Source organism: Manacus candei, unplaced genomic scaffold (genome assembly GCF_025592945.1).
Source record: "Manacus candei isolate 608988 ecotype Guabito, Panama unplaced genomic scaffold, ASM2559294v1 h1tg000025l, whole genome shotgun sequence".
Taxonomy (NCBI): domain Eukaryota; kingdom Metazoa; phylum Chordata; class Aves; order Passeriformes; family Pipridae; genus Manacus; species Manacus candei.
Window position 1 is genome coordinate 10,037,961 of NW_026138073.1, and position 20,700 is coordinate 10,058,660.

A 20,700-nucleotide genomic window follows, 5' to 3' on the forward strand; every position below is an offset into this window, starting at 1 on the left:
ATGATTGAGATTTCTGATTAAAACAAATTCCTCGATACAATTTCTCATCACAGTCTTTCCACTGTGAAAACAATCTCCCCAGTTATTAGTCATTCCATTACCCAAATCAATCAGAGGATGATTGGGCAGAAGAAATAGAACAACTAAAAATAAGATGACAGGAAAAACAAAACTAATGAAATCTAAACATTTTGCCCCAGATAGGAAGCTATCTTACGCTTCATAGCTTTGCTCTAGCTGCTGCCTTTATATGAAAAGTATTCAAGATATAAATGAATATGTAAAGCCCAAAAAAGAGAAAAATCCAATCTGGATTAGTTGAATCTCTATCCATCATTCCCCTCTGTTCTGCTGTAAATGTTAGTGAGCTTTTGCATACAACCCTACTAAAGCCAACTGTGGCTCAAGTTTTCCATGTTCTCATGCTCCCCAGGCATGACCACTCTTAACCTTTTTCTGTGTCTGTGAGCCTGGCTGTCAGGGATCTGATAAGCTGTACTTCCCAGCTGAGGAGCGGTGCCAGTGCCGCATGGCTCAATCAATAGCAGCGATGCGAAATGTCCTCCGCTCTGAATGAGCAGGAAGAGCACACTGAGATACTGACTTCTCTCCAGTGACATTATTGGGGCTGTTTATGAACGATCCAAACAAAGAAGCACCGCAAAATACAGGGAATTGTCAATTATTGCCTGGTTCCAATTCATTGTGGGCTTTTATCTGCTGTGAGGGTTTGTTATTGCTGTGTGTACTCGCCTCTCTCTCCCTCTCTTTCCCTGGGCAAAGAGCAGAAATACAGTGCAATTCAATAGCTCATGCTTGTTGGTTTGAATTTTTCTCCCCACTTTGTAATCTCCTTCTGTGGAAGAGATCTTGCAAGTCCAAGTCCAGTTTTCAGGCCACTGTGTCATATCATTCTCTTTCATAAATAAACTGAGTCCCGGATTAACGCTAGCTTAGATTTCCCTGCTCCTGCTGATCTTAGGAAAGGCTGTTGCAGCACTTCACGTGTGGATGCTTAGGACAGAAATTGGATGGTTTCTGAACTCATTTGTGGATGCTTTATACCCTGTTCTTGGTATTTGAGTATCACCCCTTATCTGTGAACCTTCCCGTGCCCTGAGTTTTTCCCTTCTGGAGTATTTCTGGGCTGTGTCCCTGTTAGCTGTCTGCACTGCAGCAGGAGCAAAGTGGGGACAGTGTTTTGGAGGTTTATTTGGCCTTGCTGTAGCCTGATCCCCAGGGCTGTCTGCCTGTAGGGTGGTACCATGCCTCCACTCCATGTCTTTTGGGTTAGCTTAAGGGCTGGTTTAACCCTAATTTGAGTGCAGGTTGCAAGCCCTCAGGGTCCTTGGCAGTGAGGATGGAAGGGAGATTCACTTCAAAAAGCCCCTCCTGAGCCAAGGGAAATGCCAGTGTGGATGTGCCTAGGGCAGCATTCAGCTCCAGTTTGCCAGGTTGAAGTCAAGTTTCTTAGTCTTTTTTTTTTTTTTCCTGATTATCCTTGTGGCCATTCATGGAATTTTCAGAGTGGACCAGGCTGAAATGCCATATGCAGTTCTGGATGGAGAAGACTGGGAAATTGTCCCGTATTCCCTGCAGTAGTGCAATAAATCATGAAATAGCAAAGGATGACAAGGGTTAGAAACAGTTTCTTTCTTTTTCTCTTTACTTTTGTACATTTTGTATTTTGTACAAATAGTACTGTGTATTTAACATAAAATTACTGAATTGCCCCTGGGATCAGTTTAAAGATTCACTTAATCTTTTTTAAATCCAAAATATGAGAGGTAAGGGAAAAAACCCCAACCTTTTCCACTGAGGATTTGGGATTTTCATTTTCTTTAAGGTCAGCCAGTGACTTGATTCCTTATGCTGCTGGGTTTTTTTTTAATAAGTTTCTATCTGTGGCAGAAGCTTTTGAGAAAAGCTGAACACATTAAAGCCAGTTGATAAACGAGATGGTTTTACTTGAATGTCAGAGTATTTACCAAGACAAATTTGAGGAGAGATGCACTGCACTGAACTGGTGAAATCACCCTAAAACATGATGGTTGGCTCTGATGAAGGTTTGTGTGTCTGGGTTGGACTCTTTGGCTCCAAATAGGCAAGATACAATATGGGCTTTGTGCTGGACTTTCATTTCAATGATGTTTGGAGGAGTTTTGATACATTTTGCAGGATGGTTGGAAAAGGTTTATCTGGGGGTAACTGGGTCTTTCTCTCTTCCTCTAGTGCCAGAAAGCAGTGCTGGCATTATTCCCAAGACCATAGAAGTTTCCCTCTACAAGGAAGGCAACAGCTTTGGCTTTGTGCTGAGAGGTTAGTAGATTCTCCAAAGAAAAGCAGAGGGGACAAGCACTGGCAGAGGTGATTTGGGAAGTGGGAAAATAAGACAGTGAATGTCATAAACTTCAGCTGAGCAATAAAAGCGTATCCTGGAGAGAATCCATTGCAACCTTCAAGGACTGCCAGCTGTCTGATCCAGGGCAGTCGTTTTGCTTTCAGGCTGTGTCAGCTGTTGTGTGATAAATGTCCCTTCTTTCTCAGCACTCTCATTCAGACTTTTAAACCTCCCGTGACTTTTGGCTTTCCCGGTTTGATTCCAGGGGGAGCTCATGAAGACTGGCACAAGTCCAGACCGCTGGTGCTCACCTACGTGAGACCGGGTGGCCCAGCAGACAGGTACTGCTCGTGTCACACCTCCGGCACGTGCTCTCACAAGACAGACCTGCAGCTCTCACCCTGCTCTCGGATGTGTGTCATTCTTGGCCTCCTTGCTGGTGCCTCCCCAAGGCTTCTCGTGCTGGTGGTGTGGAATGACAGAGGTGGTGTGGGGCCTGTGGAATGTGGGGAGGAAGGACCCGGTGCTCACAGGCTGACTCATGTGTAGATGTTATAGCTATAAGCAGAAACTCCTCTTCCAGAGGCAGCCACTTCATTAGCCCCGTGCAGATGAATCGCTGATGCTATTTTGGAAAGCAGGAGTCAGTCTATCTACACTCATGCTCATAATTTAGTATGATGGGCCTTGTACTATAAATAACCCAGACTATTGTCCCACTGAGTATTCAATTCCTACAGGATGAGAGTAACTAACTTTTTAATATGTGTGTATATATATATATATATATATATATATATATATATACACATACATGTGTGTACACACACAAAAAATATATACTTATGTATTTATATATTGCTTATATAGATATATAGCTAATTTATCTGTAGAAATATAGATAAATATATAAACAGACATAGATTATATATCTAAATATAAATAAATACATATAAACAAAAAAAAAATTTTGCCTGTGGCTTCTTACAGGGAAGGGTCCCTGAAAATTGGGGACAGGCTGCTGAGCGTTGATGGGATCCCTCTGCACAGCATGACCCACGCTGACGCCCTCAACATCCTGCGGCAGTGCAGCCAGGAGGCACTCTTCCAGATCGAGTATGATGTGACCATCATGGGTAAGGACAAGATGGTTGTGATGGCATCTTTTTTTACTGACTGCCTGGAAAGTATGTGAGACTGGAGACAGTAATTGGGGTACTCAGTTCCAGTGGAAAAATCACTGAGCAATGTGCTGCCAGCATGGGTGTAGGGGGTGTAGAGTTCAAAGCTGGATTAGTTAAATGCATTTGAAATGCTCTTATCCAGTGATGTGTCTCGATAGGAATGATGAGTGGTTTTAGAGGAGTGGGGGAAAAGGGGATTTTGTAATGTAGGCAAAGAGGGCATAGGAGAAGTCAGAGTTAAAGGAGGCTGGAGCACTCTGCCAACACTGCAAATAGGGCTATTAAATGTGTGCAGGGGAGTGAGCTGCATGCAGGCAGAGACTTGCTCTGGCTTTGGTTCTAAATTTTGACCCTACTTAATTCTGGAGCTATTTTTCTTAGAAATGTTACTTCAGATCTGCTTCTGAAATAAATGAGGGGTGATCAGCAGATTGACCCCAAGTAAGAGAGAATTTACTGGAGGGCAGAGGATGGGCATTTCTAAAAAGCATTTTACGCAGTAGATATTAAGTTTGAGGGTTTAGTGGGTTGGTGGTTGAGGTTTTTTTTCATTTGATTTTCAGTTTCAAGCCCTGGAAAAGGGTTTATTATTAGCTACTGTAAAGGCATTTTGAACTGGCTTTGTGGCACAGAGCTGTTACTGCAGGGAGTGTTGTTAATGAGTTTAAGGTTACCACAGAGTTCGAAGCTGTGTTGATTCTGGAAGCTCATTGAGCTGTGTGTTAGTTTTTGATATTGCATATGTCTCCAGAGGGGTTTCTGCCTCCACTGGAGCCATGAGCTGGACTAGGCTGGGGTCTTTTCCACAAATCTTGTAAACCGGTACAGCATGTCTGAGACTGGAATCCAAGTGAGGAATAGGAGTCCATCAGGTTGTTTTCTAATTTGTCAGTGTGGAGGAAAATGAAAAGGATCTGAAGCTGAGAGGGTTGGATACCGTGTCACCCCCAGGGAAAGAGAGCTGAGAACACCAGAATTCGCTCCATGCAGTGTGCAAGAGGGTTGCACCAGGATAAGGGAGCTCCCTGTGGCAGCCCTGAGGGCTTTCTGCTTCCTGTTGAGTCTCTTTCCCTCAAACTATCCCCTTCCTTTTGGCAGAAGCTCCACAAGCATGGACATACCAGCTCTCCCCTGGGGGAGGTGGCTGCCAGGAGCTGGGCAGCCATGTGCCACACAGACACCTTCTCCACGAGAGAGCTGGAAGCAAACGCTGATGCCTCGGCAGTTGCTTGCACTCTACCTGGATTCTGCCATGTTACAGGAGCAGCTTATCTTTAGAAACTGGCTGGTGTTCATGATAAAGAGGAAACATTTAAATGATGGAAACCGCTATTTTCTACCTTTCTGTGGTTGTTTTGGGGTAACTCTGCAGTGGTCAGGAAAGGATGTCCATTTCTCTCCTCACAGGCTGCTCCAGAGAGAGGGCAGGTGGAAGTAAGGTGGGATTTTGCACAGAGCTTTCAAGTCTGAACAATAGCAAACAATTAAGTGTGTGGGAAATGGGCCTTTTGGGGGGGTTATTGTTTGTGTGTTCCCCTGGAGTCTGTGTTGCAGAAAGCTAAATGTTTTAAAACCTGACTTGGAGCAAAAATAGCCATGGAGGTGTCTTGGTGTTTCTTCTTGTGTAACTCTCCCACCTGAAACTGTTAGGGTTGTGTGAACATGGAGGCATGGCAGGATTTTATGCAGTGATTCTCCATCTTGTGTTGCTATATTGTGGACCAGAACTAGATATTTCCCAAGATGTAAAAACAGCCCCTTTCTTGGATAATTTCTGCCTGGAGAGTGCTCTCCCCAACCCTGTAAAGGGATATACCTGTCCTGCTTTCTTTTAAGGCAAGATGATGCAGAACATGTAGCTTAAAACAGTCTCTGCAGAGAGTTTTGCCAGGCAACAGCTAATAAGTGCAATGGGAGATGAGTACATCGTTCCCAGTTCATAGCCATTCTCTTTACCAGCCCAGGGAGATGATGAGGGAAGAGAAGAACAGGTGCTGAAAGTGGTGTGGGCATGTTTTTAGCACGAAGGAAGCACTCTTAATTCCCATTTTGAAAAGGGAAACTTGAAAACTTGGTGAAGGGGCTGGGCACCACAAAGTGGTGCTTGGCCTGTTCATCCCCAGGGAGAATAGAGGTTTTTACATCACACTCTCTGTTGCAGCTGTACATGCTGGGGTGGTGTGGGCTGACCCTCGAGGAGGGAAAGTTGTTTTTTTGCATCTGTCCTTGGTGAGAGACCAAGGTTGCTGTGGGGGAGCATTGAATCACAGTGTTCCCCAGATGGCTGTGTGGTTTTCCAGCCAAAATTGAGAGCTGCATGGGGCCAGCCCTGCTCTTGGTGTGAGGGACATGGCAGTTGCTTGCCATCGCCACCGAGCATCCCCCAGCTTTTGGGATTTCACCAGAGACGCCAGAGTAGGATGGGGCCACAGCAGGCTTTTAATCAAATAGGCTGAGATTTCTCAAGACAACTAAAGGAATTAAATTAATCTGCCATTTCCATTTAAAAGGAGTGCCAACTGGGCATGCACTTCCCTTGGGCATTGGGAAAATCTTTGCCCTTTGCTGATGCCAAATAAACCTTGCAATGAACAGATGCTTTCATGTGGTGGCACTCTATCTTATGGGCCTTTTAAAAAGGGAGGGTAAGAAGAAAACAAAACACCAGAAATTCAGTGTCTGCTGAGGGTAGGGCCTGAAGAGGAACCCAGGGAGTCAGATACCTCCATGTGCCTGTGAAGCTGGAGGGAACAAGAGCTGTTTCAGGAAGGGGGCAGCTCTCTGGGTTGGTTCTTCTAGGAGTTTTTGGTTTATTCTGTTTGCATTTGCAATGGAGGTCCCTTTCCCTTTCCCTTTCCCTTTCCCTTTCCCTTTCCCTTTCCCTTTCCCTTTCCCTTTCCCTTTCCCTTTCCCTTTCCCTTTCCCTTTCCCTTTCCCTTTCCCTTTCCCTTTCCCTTTCCCTTTCCCTTTCCCTTTCCCTTTCCCTTTCCCTTTCCCTTTCCCTTTCCCTTTCCCTTTCCCTTTCCCTTTCCCTTTCCCCTTCCCCTTCCCCTTCCCCTTCCCCTTCCCCTTCCCCCTTTCCCTTTTCCCCTTTCCCTTTTCCCCTTTCCCTTTTCCCCTTTCCCTTTTCCCCTTTCCCTTTTCCCCTTTCCCTTTTCCCCTTTCCCTTTTCCCCTTTCCCTTTTCCCCTTTCCCTTTTCCCCTTTCCCTTTTCCCCTTTCCCTTTTCCCCTTTCCCTTTTCCCCTTTCCCTTTTCCCCTTTCCCTTTTCCCCTTTCCCTTTTCCCCTTTCCCTTTTCCCCTTTCCCCTTTCATTTTCTCTGCACTCCCAAAGTGCATTACAGCAGGGAAAAATCATCCCGACCATCACACCTCACTTATTCCCCAGGCAATTGCACTTTCCAGGCTGGTTACAAGAGCCATCCCTCCTTAGGGAGGTGAGCAAAGCCAAGTAGGTCTCAAAGAAACCTAGTGCAAGAAGGAAACCTGCCCCCAGTATTTCCTCCAAAACAAGCTGCCGAAAGATCTCCTCGAAAACACCTGCCAACCCCCAGCTTTGAGTGGTGAGGTGATCAGCTCTCCTGTGTCTTTGGCACTGGGGTGTCTGAGAGCCTGGAGCAGATTCTGTTTCCCTTGTATCCACCCACAATACTGGTGAGTGCCCCTCAAGCTTCTGGGTGTGAGCAGGTGTTGCACGGCCCTTCGTGTCCCCCTGGGAGGTTACAGCTTTATGTGATGGTGCAGAAACACCTCGTGGTGCCAGTGCAGCAATGCCCACTGACTCCCTACAGTAAAGTTATTGCATGGCCTGCTCTGTCCCTTCCATGTTTCTTTTTAAATTAACTTGAGTGTAATAGCCCCGTGTTAATCACACCTCACAAATATTGCTGGATTGCAGACTCCTGACCTTTGATTCGAGCCAAATCTTTCCCTGGAATAATTAATAGAGTCTTGGCTGGTATTTCCTCAACAAATGCCTCTATAAAATGGATTTGGAGCAATTCTCATCTGTGCCACTGGAGATGAGAATTAAAAGGGATGGTGAGGTGGACCATTCTGTGTGTGGTGGGAGAAGTGACCATGGGCTGGAGGCAGGACTGTGGTTTCTTACAGTCTTATTGATAACCTCAGTCCTGAGGCCCTGAGGCTTTTTCTTCTCACCATCATGCTGAGACCTCCCTGGGAAACACTTAGTAAAGCTGAGAAGCTTGGACACTGAGAGAGCAGTTGGTATTTTCCCTGCAAAGAAAAGTGTAACACTCCAGCAAGCTCTTTTCATGATTTTATTTTCCCTATCTTCTTCCCTTCAGCTGGAAGGATATAAATCTGTGTCCCTCTTCAGAGGATATGTGCTGGACATACACAGGCAGCAAAGCTAACATATAGCTGGTGTTTGCTGTCGGAATAGATCCTCAGTCTCTTGGTGCTTCCTTTGCCAACAAAGGCTTAAGTGCACCTTCCTCAGGCTTTAGCTGGGTGCTTTGTGCATCTTTTGATTAAACTGGGACTGTGCTTTTTATCAGGGCCTGCAGATCTCCCCAGTGGTCCTTTACATCAGAGAATAAACACTGTTTTATTTGAAGCCTGCATAACCTTTAATGTGGCTCATTCCTCCTCCTTCCTCCCCTGTGAAAAAGGCCATGGTGAGTAGACCAGAGCCTGAACATCCCTTGGATGATCCCTAAGGGGAATTTCCAAGGTAAATTTCTGCCTCCAGAGACTCAGCACCTTCAACAAATCTCAGGAAAGACCTTGCTGCAGCTTAGCTCCCCGGATCTGCATTAGTGCTCCCATTTATCAGAGAACAAGAATGAGCCATGCATCAAGCTTTGGAGCCAAGTAACATCAGCATTTTTAGTGGAGCATAGCTTTGGAAGGGAAAAGCCTTACTATGAATAATTAAGGGCTGAGGAGGCATCAGGTGTTCAGAGGGCTCTGCTGGCCTTTCCTTCAAAGTGGATGGCTGGTCCTTCACAAGTGCTTTTGTCAACTACACATGGGCTGTTGGTTGTTGGATGTCTGATGGTGATAACAAATTTGTTAATCCTACCTCTTTAGGATGGCTTTAGGTAATCTGGAAGCAAATGTGTATAACAGAGGTGGAGGGAATTTCTGTCTAATCAACCAGAAACTCAGGTTTTCTTTTTCCTCCCCCTTCCTCAGAAGAGATGGATAGGTTTGGTGCAGGCTTATACTACCAGGTGCAATTTTGTTGGAGTTTTGTAGTCTCGCTTACAGCACCTATTAAGCTTATTGCAGAAATGCATCTTTTAAACATGAGTTACCCCTGTATTGTCTGATGGGAGAGAGGAGGCTGTTGTAAGTGCACAGGTAAGACAGTGCTGTGTCTGCTCCCACTGACACTGGAGGAGCTCAAATGAGCAGTTGAGCTGGTATTTTGAAGCCGGTACTGAAACACAGAAGAGTTGACTGGTTTGTGTACTGGTCTTAGCCATGAGGCTTCTGAGTACTTCAGAAAGTTGGATCCTGTGTCTTTGTGTCTTTTCTTTTTTGCTTGTTTGGGAAAAAGCCTGTAACAACTTTGTCCTTGTGATCTTCCTTTTTTGTGCTTTTAATGCTGTTGATGTGACTGCTGCAGAGCCTTTGAGCAATCTCTTCCTCGATCTTGCTATTTAACCCAAAGAAAAGAGGGAGGGGGGGTTGTTTCCATGAGCGAGTTGTAATATTTCTTCATGTCATTATAATGTAGATTTTGTGCAAAAGCAATTTTGCTTCTTGAATGTACTTCTTTGTTAAGGTACCACGTGACACGGACTGTAGGATGCCCAAACTACAGGTTTGCTGATGCACATGACAAGTCAGCACTGTTGGACAACCCCTGCATTTAGAAATGGAAAAGTCTGTATGAGAAGTGTCTTCAGGTGCTCTCTTGTTTTGCAGATACTGTAGCAAATGCTTCTGGTCCTTTACTAGTTGAGATAGCAAAGACTCCAGGGTCTACACTGGGAATCACACTGACGACAGCCATGCACCGGAACAAGCAGGTGATTGTCATCGACAAGATCAAGCCGGCCAGCGTGGTGGACAGGTACAGATCTGAACAGGCTGCTCCTACCTCTGCTCTTCCTTTCTCCACTGCTTTTTCGTCCTCTCGTTAGTTATACACCATTCTTCGCTGTCTTGCCTTGGAACGTTCACGTCCACACGTTCTTAGCACTACATATACTAAAAATACCTGACCCAAGAGCAGTGGACACTCCTCACCAGGAATGAATGTAACTCAGTGCATGTGAAAGCTGAGCTCTGCTTTAGAAACCTCAGATGAGACTGCCCTGGAGCTGTGAAATGGCTAAAGCTCATTATGGAAACTTCTGACTGGAGCCTTTTCTTGATGGACAAGTCAGCTAGTCACCCTTACCTGGGGATGCAGACAGACAGACTGCTGTGCAGCACTGCATTTGGTCAGTCATGTTGCTGAGCTGAACTGCTGGCTCTTAGGACTTAAAGGTGAAGGGCCCTTGGGGGAAGCCTTATGAGGAGTGGATGAGGTCATTTGGTCTGTTCAACCTGGAGGAGACTGAGAGGAGACCTCATTGCAGTCTATAAGTTCCTTGTGGGGGTAAGAGGAGGGGCAGACACTGATCTCTTCTCTGTGGTAACCAGTGACAGGACCCGAGGGAATGGCCTGAAGTTGTGTCAGGGGAGGTTTAGGTTGGATATTAGAAAAAGGTTCTTCACCCAGAGGGTGGTTGGGCACTGAACAGGCTCCGTGGGGCAGTGGGCACAGCACCAAGGCTGACAGAGCTCGAGAAACATTTGCATGATACACTCAGGCACATGGTGTGACTCTTGGGGATGGTCCTCTGCAGGACTAAGGGTTGAACTTGATGATCTTTGTGGGTCCCTGAGAACTCAGCATATTCTGTGATTCTGTGATTAACTATGATTCTGGGTGAGCCCTCAGCCATCCAAACTACCTATGAGGGGGCACTATTACAAACCTGAAAGATTTTTCTCAAGCTACCAGCAGCACTGACTGAAACATGAACCATCTTAGTTGGTATTTTGGGCAGTGCTTGAACCTAAGGTTCAAATTGGAAGTTAAAAATTATATATGAAAAAAAATCTCGCAAGAATTCACACAGTTATTTGCAGTTGGATTTTGTATGTGTACTCCCAGCTGTAAGGACGTGGGTTTTGGCCACATGTACGATTACCTCTCTTGCTGTTTCCTTTGCAGATGTGGTGCATTGCACGTTGGTGACCACATTCTTTCCATCGACGGCACGAGCACAGAGCACTGCTCCTTGTTAGAGGCTACTCAGCTTTTAGCTGCCACTTCGGAAAATGTCAAGCTGGAGATATTACCTGTTCACCAAAGCAGGCTGCCTTTGAAGCCTCCAGAAACAGGTCTGTCCTCTGTGAAAACACTGTTGGTCACCCTCAAAACTCACTTTAGGTCCCTACTTGGGTCTTGCTGCTTTTGAGTGCTGGCAGCAGATTCCAAAGAGAGACATCTGTGGAGGGGAAAAAAACTGATGTTTTGATGAAATGCATGTGATTAGATGACGTTCTTCAAAGATATGAATAGGGAAAAGAGGTAACATCTGTGCTTGAATGGGGAAATCAGAGATGGGAATCCCAGGGTTTTGCAGTGCTCAGTGCTGTGCAAGCCACTTCCTTAGTACCTCAGATAAGAGGCTCTAATGGAGAGGGAGGAAAACAACCTTGGTGCTGGCAAATCTATTTCCAAGCTCAGTTTTTATTTGCTGATGCCTGGTAAGGCTTTGAAAAAGACATGTCAGTAGCTGGACTGGGTCAGTGGACTTCCAGAGCTGTAATGTAAGTGTTCATCTTCCAGACCAGCCTGATTGAGTGGCAGCTGTGTCTGAGTAGCCAGGGGTAGAGTGAATTTGTCTGTAGCTGCTGGTTTCTACTACCTCTACCAAAGAAACACTGAGAAAGTAATTCTGGCTCTAGTGAGATCAAGCCCAAAATGCCTGTAAATGTGATTAAGAATTCACCCATGTGAGCATTCTTGTTTCCCACCTTTAGTTTCTCCTTCCACATGAGAAGCTGTCTTGGGCTCTTATAAAAATTTCATTGTGACCATATTCTTGGTACTAGTGTATTTGTTGCAACTCTTGCCTGCACTTTCATTACAGTCCATACTTGTGGTCTTAAAATTCAGGTGTTTTGGGTGTGACTGTTCAGTACCAGTCCTTTTTTCAACCATTTTCAATCACCCATCTCTCAGGGACATGCATTTTAATAATATTGGTGCACAGTAGCCCTGGGCACAGCTGCTCTTTCCATTCTCTTCTAGGGTGGTTTGGGGAAAGGAGGAAAATATCTGTGTTGTCTTCTTTAAACTGATACAGTAAAACATAAAACCCAATACCATCTCCATGTCTAGAAATAAATCTTGTACATGTCCAGTCCAATTTGTGCAGAATTAAAGCAGTTTAACAAAGGGAATGGATGACTTGACCTTTGTGCCCAAGAAAAAATGGAAAGCTATAATCCTTTTTCAATGGCTGTTAAAATGAACTATTCTCCTCCTTCCATTAGTGCCCTGGTCCTAATCTTCTTGCAAAATATATGCATTCAGCAGCAACTCAGGAGAAGGAGGCTCTGTGGAAGGACAGCTCAGTGTGATCAGAGCCTTTTTACCCAACCCCCCATAGATCAGATCAGTTTGCTGTGGCAGAAATACAGAATGAAAACTTGGGAGAATAATTGCAACACACAGATATGAAAAAGAAGAGATATAACAATTGTTCCCACTTTTTTGATTAAACTCTTTAACATGTGAGGATTCTGTTCTTCCATGTGCCTGTTAGGAGGCAGAGGTGTGTGACTGGAGACCAGTGCTTGGGCTAGAACCTTCTCCAGTGCTGATGGGGGGTGGTGGGGACAGAAAGGAGAGCACTTTGGGCAGGAGAAGCAGCTCAGGAAGCCCCTGTTCCTCAGTGGTGTAACCAGCTATGGCACCATGCAGCTCATGGTGAGTAGCTGAGGACCCAGTTGAGAAACTATGCCTGGACCTGGGAGAGATCCTGCCTTCTGCTCCAGGCACTGAGTACCAGCTCCACAGGCTGCTTTTTCTGAGTTTAGGGAAACAAATAGGGGCAGTAAGGCAAAATGGGCCATGCAAGAGCAAAATGTTGTGGGTAGCAAGCAAACCCAGGGAAAGAAGCTGAGAGAGGAGATCATGCAGATATATTCCTGTTCAGCACTTGCATTACTGAGTCCTTCCAGCCTGTGCCTGCATGGGGTTTGTCATCATATTTTTTTAAGAGCGGCTTCTTGTGCAATCAACATCTGTTTCTTGAGGAGGTGGAGAAGGATCTGAAACTGCAGTGGCCATGCAAAAATGTGACCTAATGCTGAAGCATGAGATTTGTCAAACTGAGTTTGCTTTCTCTGTGGCTCTGGGGGCATTTGGAGAGTTTGTGGGAGGATTATGCCCTGCTCACAAGATCAATGGGAGCAGATGGTGCCCAGGAGCAGTACTGGGATGGATGGGTATCCTCAGGCAGGGATGATGTGTGAAAGATTGGGGAAAGCTGTTGTAGGTTTTTATCACAGAATTGTCCAAAATCTCTTCTCCAATGCACTGGCAGCTGAGCTTCAAAGGCATGTTTTTTTTCTTTTGTCAGATGTAAGCTAAGAATTTATAGACAAATGGAAGAGTTTTAGTTACTCTAAGTGGATTAAATTATTTTGTATATATGCCCATAAGCTCTGACCCTCGTGTTCCAAATGTTTAATTTTATTAAGAACTTTGCTTTTTGTCTAGATATAGCTGCATTTATTAATTTTATTTTTGTTTTTAAAGCTGTCTGGCTCTGAATTTACTTTTGAATCCACAAAATAGAAACCCGAGAACTGGAAGTGTATTTTTTAAAAGCTTGATAGACTAAGTGCTAAACTCAGTAAGTGTTTAGCAAAGTCTAAATATAATCACTGTAATTGGCAGGAAAACCTGACCTAAATGATTTAATGCCTGTGATGCACACAAAGAAAATGGATTTCCACTGTTCAAGGCACTAAGAGGTGACCTTTAGAGGAGATCTCTGTGTGGACTCATTAAATAAACTAAGTTCCTGTCCCAGGTTTGCAGCCTCAGAAGGTTCTGATAGTGCCAAGGCTACTCAGAGAACCCAGAGCCTGGAGGAGATCTCATCCTGGGAAAGTGCTTGCCAGTCAGTGCAAGTGGTTGTGAGGTTAAGAATTCTGGGATGAACCGTGGCTGCAGTGATGCTCCACTGTGGGATGCTCTTCATGCTTAGCTGAATAAAACAGATGCTTGAAATCTTGCTCGTTAGCCAGAAATTCCTCTCAGAAGAAAATAGATCCAGACAGTGTGGTGCAGAGATTCGGGAGGGAACACCTGGTGCTGTTGGGCAAGGAAAACCAAACTGACCCTGTGCTTCCCAGGGGCATCAGTGAGAACAGACAAGAGACCTGTGCCTGGGAAGTGTTGGAGTCACTTCAGAAGAGACTTGTGGCATCGTGACTTGGTGTCGCAAAGTCACAGTTCGGGGGCAAGGGATTTCCAGATGCTGGATGTCACACTGCAATAGATTTCTGCCAGCATGTGCTGGGGTTAGGGTTGAAGTTAAAGCAACAAAGTTGTGTGTCCTTGAACAGAGTCTGCCATGTTGGTGCCATGCTTTCATTTACTGTTTGCCACAGCATTGGCATCTTTTCCTGTGCTGGTGTCCCTCCTTAGTGCCTTTAAGCAGTGGTTTATAAAACCCCTTTTGTTCTGGTGAGCTGGAGGCAGCCCTCTGCTACTCCTCTCTTTCATCTCTTTGTGCATGCTCAGCCAAGAGCAGCTGCTAAACAACCAAATGCTGAAGTCAAGTGCTCAAAGCAGCCCTTGGCACATGTAGAAGGTGTTGAGCCTTGTCACAGGGGGGGCAGCTCCAGCAACAAGGTGGGAATCAGCACAAGGAGCTTCCCCGGTGCTGTTGGATAATGCTGACGGCCTCTGTGGGAAACTTGTTTCTGGATGGAGCTTCTGCACGTCTCACAACAGACTGCAAATGGTAATGACATGTGTGCACTGCCAGTGTGGCTTAGGCCGTTGGCACAGGATGCGGAGTTTTTTATGGGAAAGGGGTATATTTGTGCCCCTTTGCATCAAGTGTCATGAGGTTAGTGGGCTTGCATTTTTGCTTCTGGTGTTTGACATACTGTGGTTGGGTCCTGACTTGTTCAGAGCCAGGACGAGGCTCTTTTCTACCATCTCCTGGCTTATGCTTCTTACCTTTTCTTTCTCTCACTTCTCCTTCCTGCCTGTGGTGATTTCTGCTCCCCTGGATGTCATCAGTCAAGGTGCAGAAGAGTGACCACCACCACTGCTGGGACCCCTGTGTCAACTACTGTCACACTCACCACCCTGGACACTGCAAGACACCCACTTGGAACCAGACATCTGGACAGGACTACTGCAAATGTAACCTCCCCACATGGTGTTGTCCCAGTCCTGCATGTGTACATTCATGTTGTGCCCCTCCATTGCTGCAATACCCAGCTCTGTAGCCTGACTTGTCACTTGTTCCCTCCTCGGTCACTGGGTCTATTTCCGTGGGTCCAGTGCTGAGTACAGAATCAGTATCTGCAGCCCAGCACACACTGATCTGGTAACTGGAACAAGAACAGTGTGTTTGGCAGACTCATGTGCCCATCCTTTAACCCCATGCTCAAGTGCCTGGTTTCATATGGCAAACATGAGTCTCTGTGAGGCAGGGAGGGCATCTCCGGTGGTGTGTAGGATTATGATATGGCAACCAGCTCAGCCCTGGTACCACACACTTGTTGGCAACAGGATTGTGGCTACCTCAAAATCTGCAAACCCATCTCTAGCAGGAAGCAGACTCTGTGCAGCCCCAGATTTTTTGTCTTAAGAAAGTAAGATGGGAAAGAGGAGACATTGCATTGTGTCCAAACTGTGAAGCAAACACCTGGTCTTGAGTCCTGAAGCTGGAAAGAAGGAGCTAGTCTGAACCCATTAGGTGTTTGATGACACTGTTAGGTGAACCCACTGCTGCACTTCCCTGTGCACATCCCTAACATGCTCTGTTTTTCCCCAGCTCTGGTGGCTGCCAACTTCTCGTCTCCCACCATGAATGCGCAGGGCTTCCCTTGCCAGAACTCGAACACGCTACCTCGCAGCTCCCATCCCATGAGCCCCCGCACCACCATGCTGAGGAGGAGGCAAAAGAAGAAGGAGCACAAGAGCTCGTGTAAGAGTGGCATTGGGCTGGGGCTGGGTTGGATGGGGTGTGCATGCTGTCCTTGCTGTCCTTGTCAACTGTTAGCTGGGATAGAACTGCTTGTCTCAGCACTGTCAGTGCCTCCCTCATCCTTGGTCACTGTCCCCACCACCGCCGGACCAAGGTTTGCGACCCAGTCTCTTATGTTGACTGTGGCTGCCCTGATCTTCTGTCTCTCTCCTCCTCTTAGTGTCGCTGGCCTCCAGCACAGTGGGTCCTGGCGGGCAGATAGTCCACACAGAGACAACAGAGGTGGTGCTCAGGGGAGACCCTTTGAATGGCTTCGGACTTCAACTCCAGGGAGGCATCTTTGCTACTGAAACTCTGTCTTCCCCACCTCTCGTCCGCTTTATTGAGCCTGACAGCCCGGCAGAGAGGTTAGAGACCTTGCCCTTGGATGCTGATGGTGCTGCTGCTGAACATTTCATGGTTTGGTTTGTTTTCTCTCCTCAGAGGCTCATTTAGATATTTACTATCATCCTTGTAATATCTCCCATTCTTCACTGGGCATGGTTTACTGTCACTGCCATTTCTGCACTCGTCGGCTGACCGTGGCCTCCCTCGCATCCCAGGTGAACGTCTTGGCACCAGGCTGCGGCTGGTCTGGGAGGAGGAGGAAGGGAGTGTGTGTCTGTGTGAGAGTGCCATTCCCATTACTTTTTCTTTGTTGTTTTTTTTTAATTTCTCTTTGAAAGATAAATCTTTTAGATTGGTGCAGAAAGAGGAAAGGTCTGAATAAGAGTCCCCTGCGAAACGTTTTCTGTCTCTGACTGGTTTCATTGTAGTAGAGCCCAGCTATATAAATTGGCCTTAAAGCCAAGGCTTTGAACTGTAGAGAGGGTGCTCTAACTGCTCTGCAGGTAGGTGCTGCAGTAAGCACTCTTGCTTTTGGCTCTCTAATGCTGGGAAAAGAGCAGAAGGGAGGAGCAGCATTAGCTGCTGTGTGTCACCCATGAGGATATTGGGGAGCAGTGACTCTTCCAGTTGCAGAGCCTCAGCCCCAGAGTTCCAGCTGCTTTGGCTAAAGTTCTTCCTTGCTGGCTGGATTTAGGGCCTACTTGAGTGCCTGTGCACTACAATGTAGGTGTTTTCTAGCAAGGCTTTTGTTACTAAGCAGATCAAGATGGCTTAAGCTCTTGTGGGATGGAAAGGAGTGCTGGTTTCATTAGGCAGATGAAATAGTGAGAGCTGAGTGAGCTGGCACTTAATGCCCTGGTGCTGGTTTCTCTTCCCACCTGTGATTTCCACTGTGGTCTGTCCTGCCTAGGAATGCTGGAGGTGCAGTGATGTGGCAGTGCTCAGCACCTGCTGCAGACCCCTCCTTGGAAGAAGAATTCTCTGATGGCCCTATCAGCATGTACTGATGGTTCAATGTCCCCAGACCTGCCCAGAAAAACAGCATATGGGGGAGTTGTAGAGTTCTGTGGTAAGGAAAGTGTTTGCAAAAGGAAATGCAAGTCCTTGCTGTGCAGACCAGTCTCTGTGTTGTAGCTTCTCCAGGTGGCCAATGCAGAGGCAAGGTGGAGCATGGGTGCCTGGTGCTTGTGTCTACGGGAGGACAGGGACAAGCATCTGGCTCAGCAAAAGGAGCTGTCCTGATGCAGGTTAAGAGAGATTTCTAAGCCTGATATAGCTTTTGCTTATTTGTTTGTTTCCAGACAGGGTTCAAAAATAAAGGTGATGGTGGTTTGCCTGGTTATTTTTTTTAATCCTTGATTGCCAGGGAGAGTTTGGCTCACATTGCAGAGTACCAAACTCCTTTTATAAGTCAGACAGGAACAAAACCTGCTGTCCTGGGGGATGAAGGAGTTTTGCTGAAATACTCCTGGCTTTGCTTTATCCTCTTGCCAAGCCTGGAGTGAAAGCACAGACTGGTGGTGCAGTCCTGCTTGGCTCCAGTGTGTCACACAGGCTGCCCACCCAGCAGCATTCATGCTCTCCTGTCTGCCACTTTCTGGTGACCGGGAGCAGTCCTCTCTGCATTTGCAGCCTGGATTTGATTTGGGGATTAAATCTCTGCTGTATATTTTGTTCTTTCCTAAACCATACTGCTCCTTCTCATTGGCAGGAAAACACTGTCTTTCCTCCCCATCTTGAAGTGATGAGTGCACTGGATTTGCAGTGAAGAGAAAAAGGCAGTTTTATGTTTTCATTTCACTTTTTGTGTCTTGATATTCCACGGAGCTCTTTGCTCCATCATTCAGGATACCTGTTCCTGAGAGGTTCTGCTGCAGCTGCAGCACAAGACATTAGAGCTATTTTCCTCCCTTTTGCCAAGCATGGCTCCTGGCTGAGGCTGGGCTGTGCTCTTTCTTGTGCTGCAGTTGTTGCTCTTTGCCAAAAAGGTGAGCTGTGGGGATACAGGGATCAGGCTTAGCAGCCTGGGTCTGACCTAGCTGTTCACAAACAGTCTGCAAAACCTGTGGATCTGAATGTGCTGTTGTACAAACACGTGACCCACACTCACTTTGTCCATCTGGCTTGCCGTGGAGGAGCTGCCTCTGGGGTGTCCAGCAAGTGTGAGTACTACCAGAGAGGAGCATGGCATCATCCTCTTTTCAGGGAGGTTGGGCTGCCCTCGTTTGTTGTCTGCTTTGTGTTAGCTTGTGGCAGGCGATTTGAAGCAAAAGCTCTCACCTGCCTGACTTGTGATTTGTTTTCCTGCAAATAGCTTCTAATGGACCTTCCTCCCCACCTGTTGTTTTGTTTTCTGGGTGCAAGATGAAGCCTTTGGATTCCAAGTGAGACAGTGATTCAGCCCCTGTTATCAGCAAGGAAGGTAGAAGGGGAAGAAGCCTGACAATCCCTCTTGGCTGCCTTGAAGCACACAGCTTTTGTGTCCTTCCTCCCCCAGCTGTCATTGGCAACAGAGGGAGAGTATCCGACTTCTCCATCCTAGTATCCAAAATCAATGCTTCCTGCTGAGTTACATGTTTTCTAGCTCTGCTCAGACACAGTTGTTTGATCATTGTGTTTCTGGCTTTTGAGTATGAGTAGTTTGCAAAAGCAAAGTTTAGCAGCTGGCTGAAGCTGTCAGCAAAGCTTTGATCCAGTGGGGGTGGAGATCCACTCACCAGTGTGCAGACACAGATGTGGATACACACACAGATGTGCACATCTGACCTGTGCAGGCCAACTCGGGGCATTGTAAGGGCACGATGGATCGGTTTCTGCAGCCGGCACTGTGGCCACGGTCACAGCTGCTCCCCCACAGCTGGAGTGATCACGCAGAATCTGATGATGCTGAGTGAGCTCTTCAGTGCATATCCTGCCCAAGGCTTGAATATGTGCTGCTCTGTATCTAGTGAGACACCTCCGCTGCTCTGTTGCTGTCTTTAAGCCCAAGAAATGAGTCATGGCAAATGCAAATCTCTGCAACTCCAGGGGGACATTCCCATCATGGACTCCAACACGTCCATAGGGCTGCCTTTCACTTCAGGAGATGTCTGTAGTCTTGTTCTTTCTGATTTTAAAACACTTCCGCTCCCATAATCTCAAAGCGCTTTGTAAGCTCTGATGTCAGACTGAGCACCTCTGAGACAGATGCCTTCTCTTTGGGAAAATTGTCTGAAGATTCTTGTAGAGCTAAGGAGAGCTCTGCACGACCCTTGGTTCCCCAGGCTGTGCTCCCAGTGCAAGGGCACATGACAGCTGGAAACCTGTGTCTCCAGTATGATTCTGAAGGGTTAATAAGGCACGCCAGGGCTCCTTGCACTTGTAGAAGAAGCCAGAAGGTTGTGGCTTCACTCCACAAACTTTTATAAACCTGCAAGACCAGGGCTTAATCAACTGTGATTGACTGAGACTAATAGTAAAAGAAATAAAATGCTTCTGACCTAACAGAGCTGTTGGCTGTAAAACACCCAGGCAAATCTACCTTGAGTGAAGAAACACAAGAAACGGTTGTTTTGTGAGAAGGCAGCTCTGGTGGGAAAAGTGGCAAAGGTTTGCTTTTATGCAGTATAAAAGTATCCTATGAGCTCCCAGCCCTTGTGGCTGAAACAGTGGTGCCAAAATGGATTGTGTCCTTGTGTGACCTTGAGATGACAGTGATGTCCGAGTGATGCAGCTGTTGATCCCTCCTTTGCAAAAGGTACATTTGGACCATAGTGAGAGAGCTCTGGGTGGCAGAGGAGTCATCTCTGTTATACTCTGTGCCATCTTTATATTTATAAGCTGATATTTCTAAGTGCATCTATATGGCTGCATAGCCACAGGTCCAGTAAAGGACTGTAATTAAACTTGATGTAATTTATTCACAAGGGTGGATTCATTTATACATCATTGAGTTGTCTGTTCTAATCCGAGTCTCCTTCAACAAACAATTCTGAATTTACATCTCATAAAATAGCTGTCATTTTTACATGGATGCCATGAACTCAGGCAGCAGCGTAAATATACTGCAAGTTTAATACCTTCCTACCAGTAAAATAACCTCCCTAGGCTCTCTCCAAACTTGTTCATATCTCAACTTTTGATGAGCCACCGGCACAAACTGTTGTGCTTGTTCATTTTTCTTGAATTCAGATGTACGTACTTTTTCTTGATAACCCAGCCTTTCATACACATCCTGTTGTTTGGAGGTGAATAATACAGTCAGTGTCCGTTGCCTTTGATGTTCTCTTTGTGTGCCTGGGAGCTGTGGTACTGTGTTTTCTTACAATTGAATTGGGTGTGAGTGACGAAGAGTGACTGGAAGGTTTGGTGAAAAACAAGCTGTCTTCTGTGAGGTATCGGTGGAGGGAAGGGGAAGGCAAAGAATGTGTTTGATCACTATACAGGAGGGGAATAAAGGTTCTCTGGAGAAGGCTCAAAACAAGACGATTGATATCTTCTGGAAAACCTTTGTGGTAATATAACTCCAGATGTTGAGGTGAACCTTAGACTTGGTGCCATAAACCTCAACCTATTTTGGAGACCACTCTGTA

The 20,700-nt window shown here is 46.2% G+C and overlaps 1 protein-coding gene across 8 annotated transcripts in view; it reads left to right on the forward strand.

Moving 5' to 3' along the window:
* The window catches only part of GRIP2 (glutamate receptor interacting protein 2), a 278,368-nt gene that overhangs the window by 223,145 nt on the left and 34,523 nt on the right, over positions 1–20,700 (forward strand). For all 8 annotated transcript variants that reach the window (XR_007904685.1, XM_051788511.1, XM_051788510.1 and 5 more), the window contains 8 exons: positions 2,233–2,319; positions 2,607–2,682; positions 3,332–3,477; positions 9,426–9,573; positions 10,726–10,895; positions 14,827–14,952; positions 15,590–15,742; positions 15,963–16,149. Coding sequence is in view for 7 of the 8 variants with exons in the window: in XM_051788511.1 (XP_051644471.1) it covers positions 2,233–2,319; positions 2,607–2,682; positions 3,332–3,477; positions 9,426–9,573; positions 10,726–10,895; positions 14,827–14,952; positions 15,590–15,742; positions 15,963–16,149 (1,093 nt within the window). In the remaining variant the exon portion in view is untranslated. The remainder of the gene's footprint in view (positions 1–2,232; positions 2,320–2,606; positions 2,683–3,331; positions 3,478–9,425; positions 9,574–10,725; positions 10,896–14,826; positions 14,953–15,589; positions 15,743–15,962; positions 16,150–20,700) is intronic.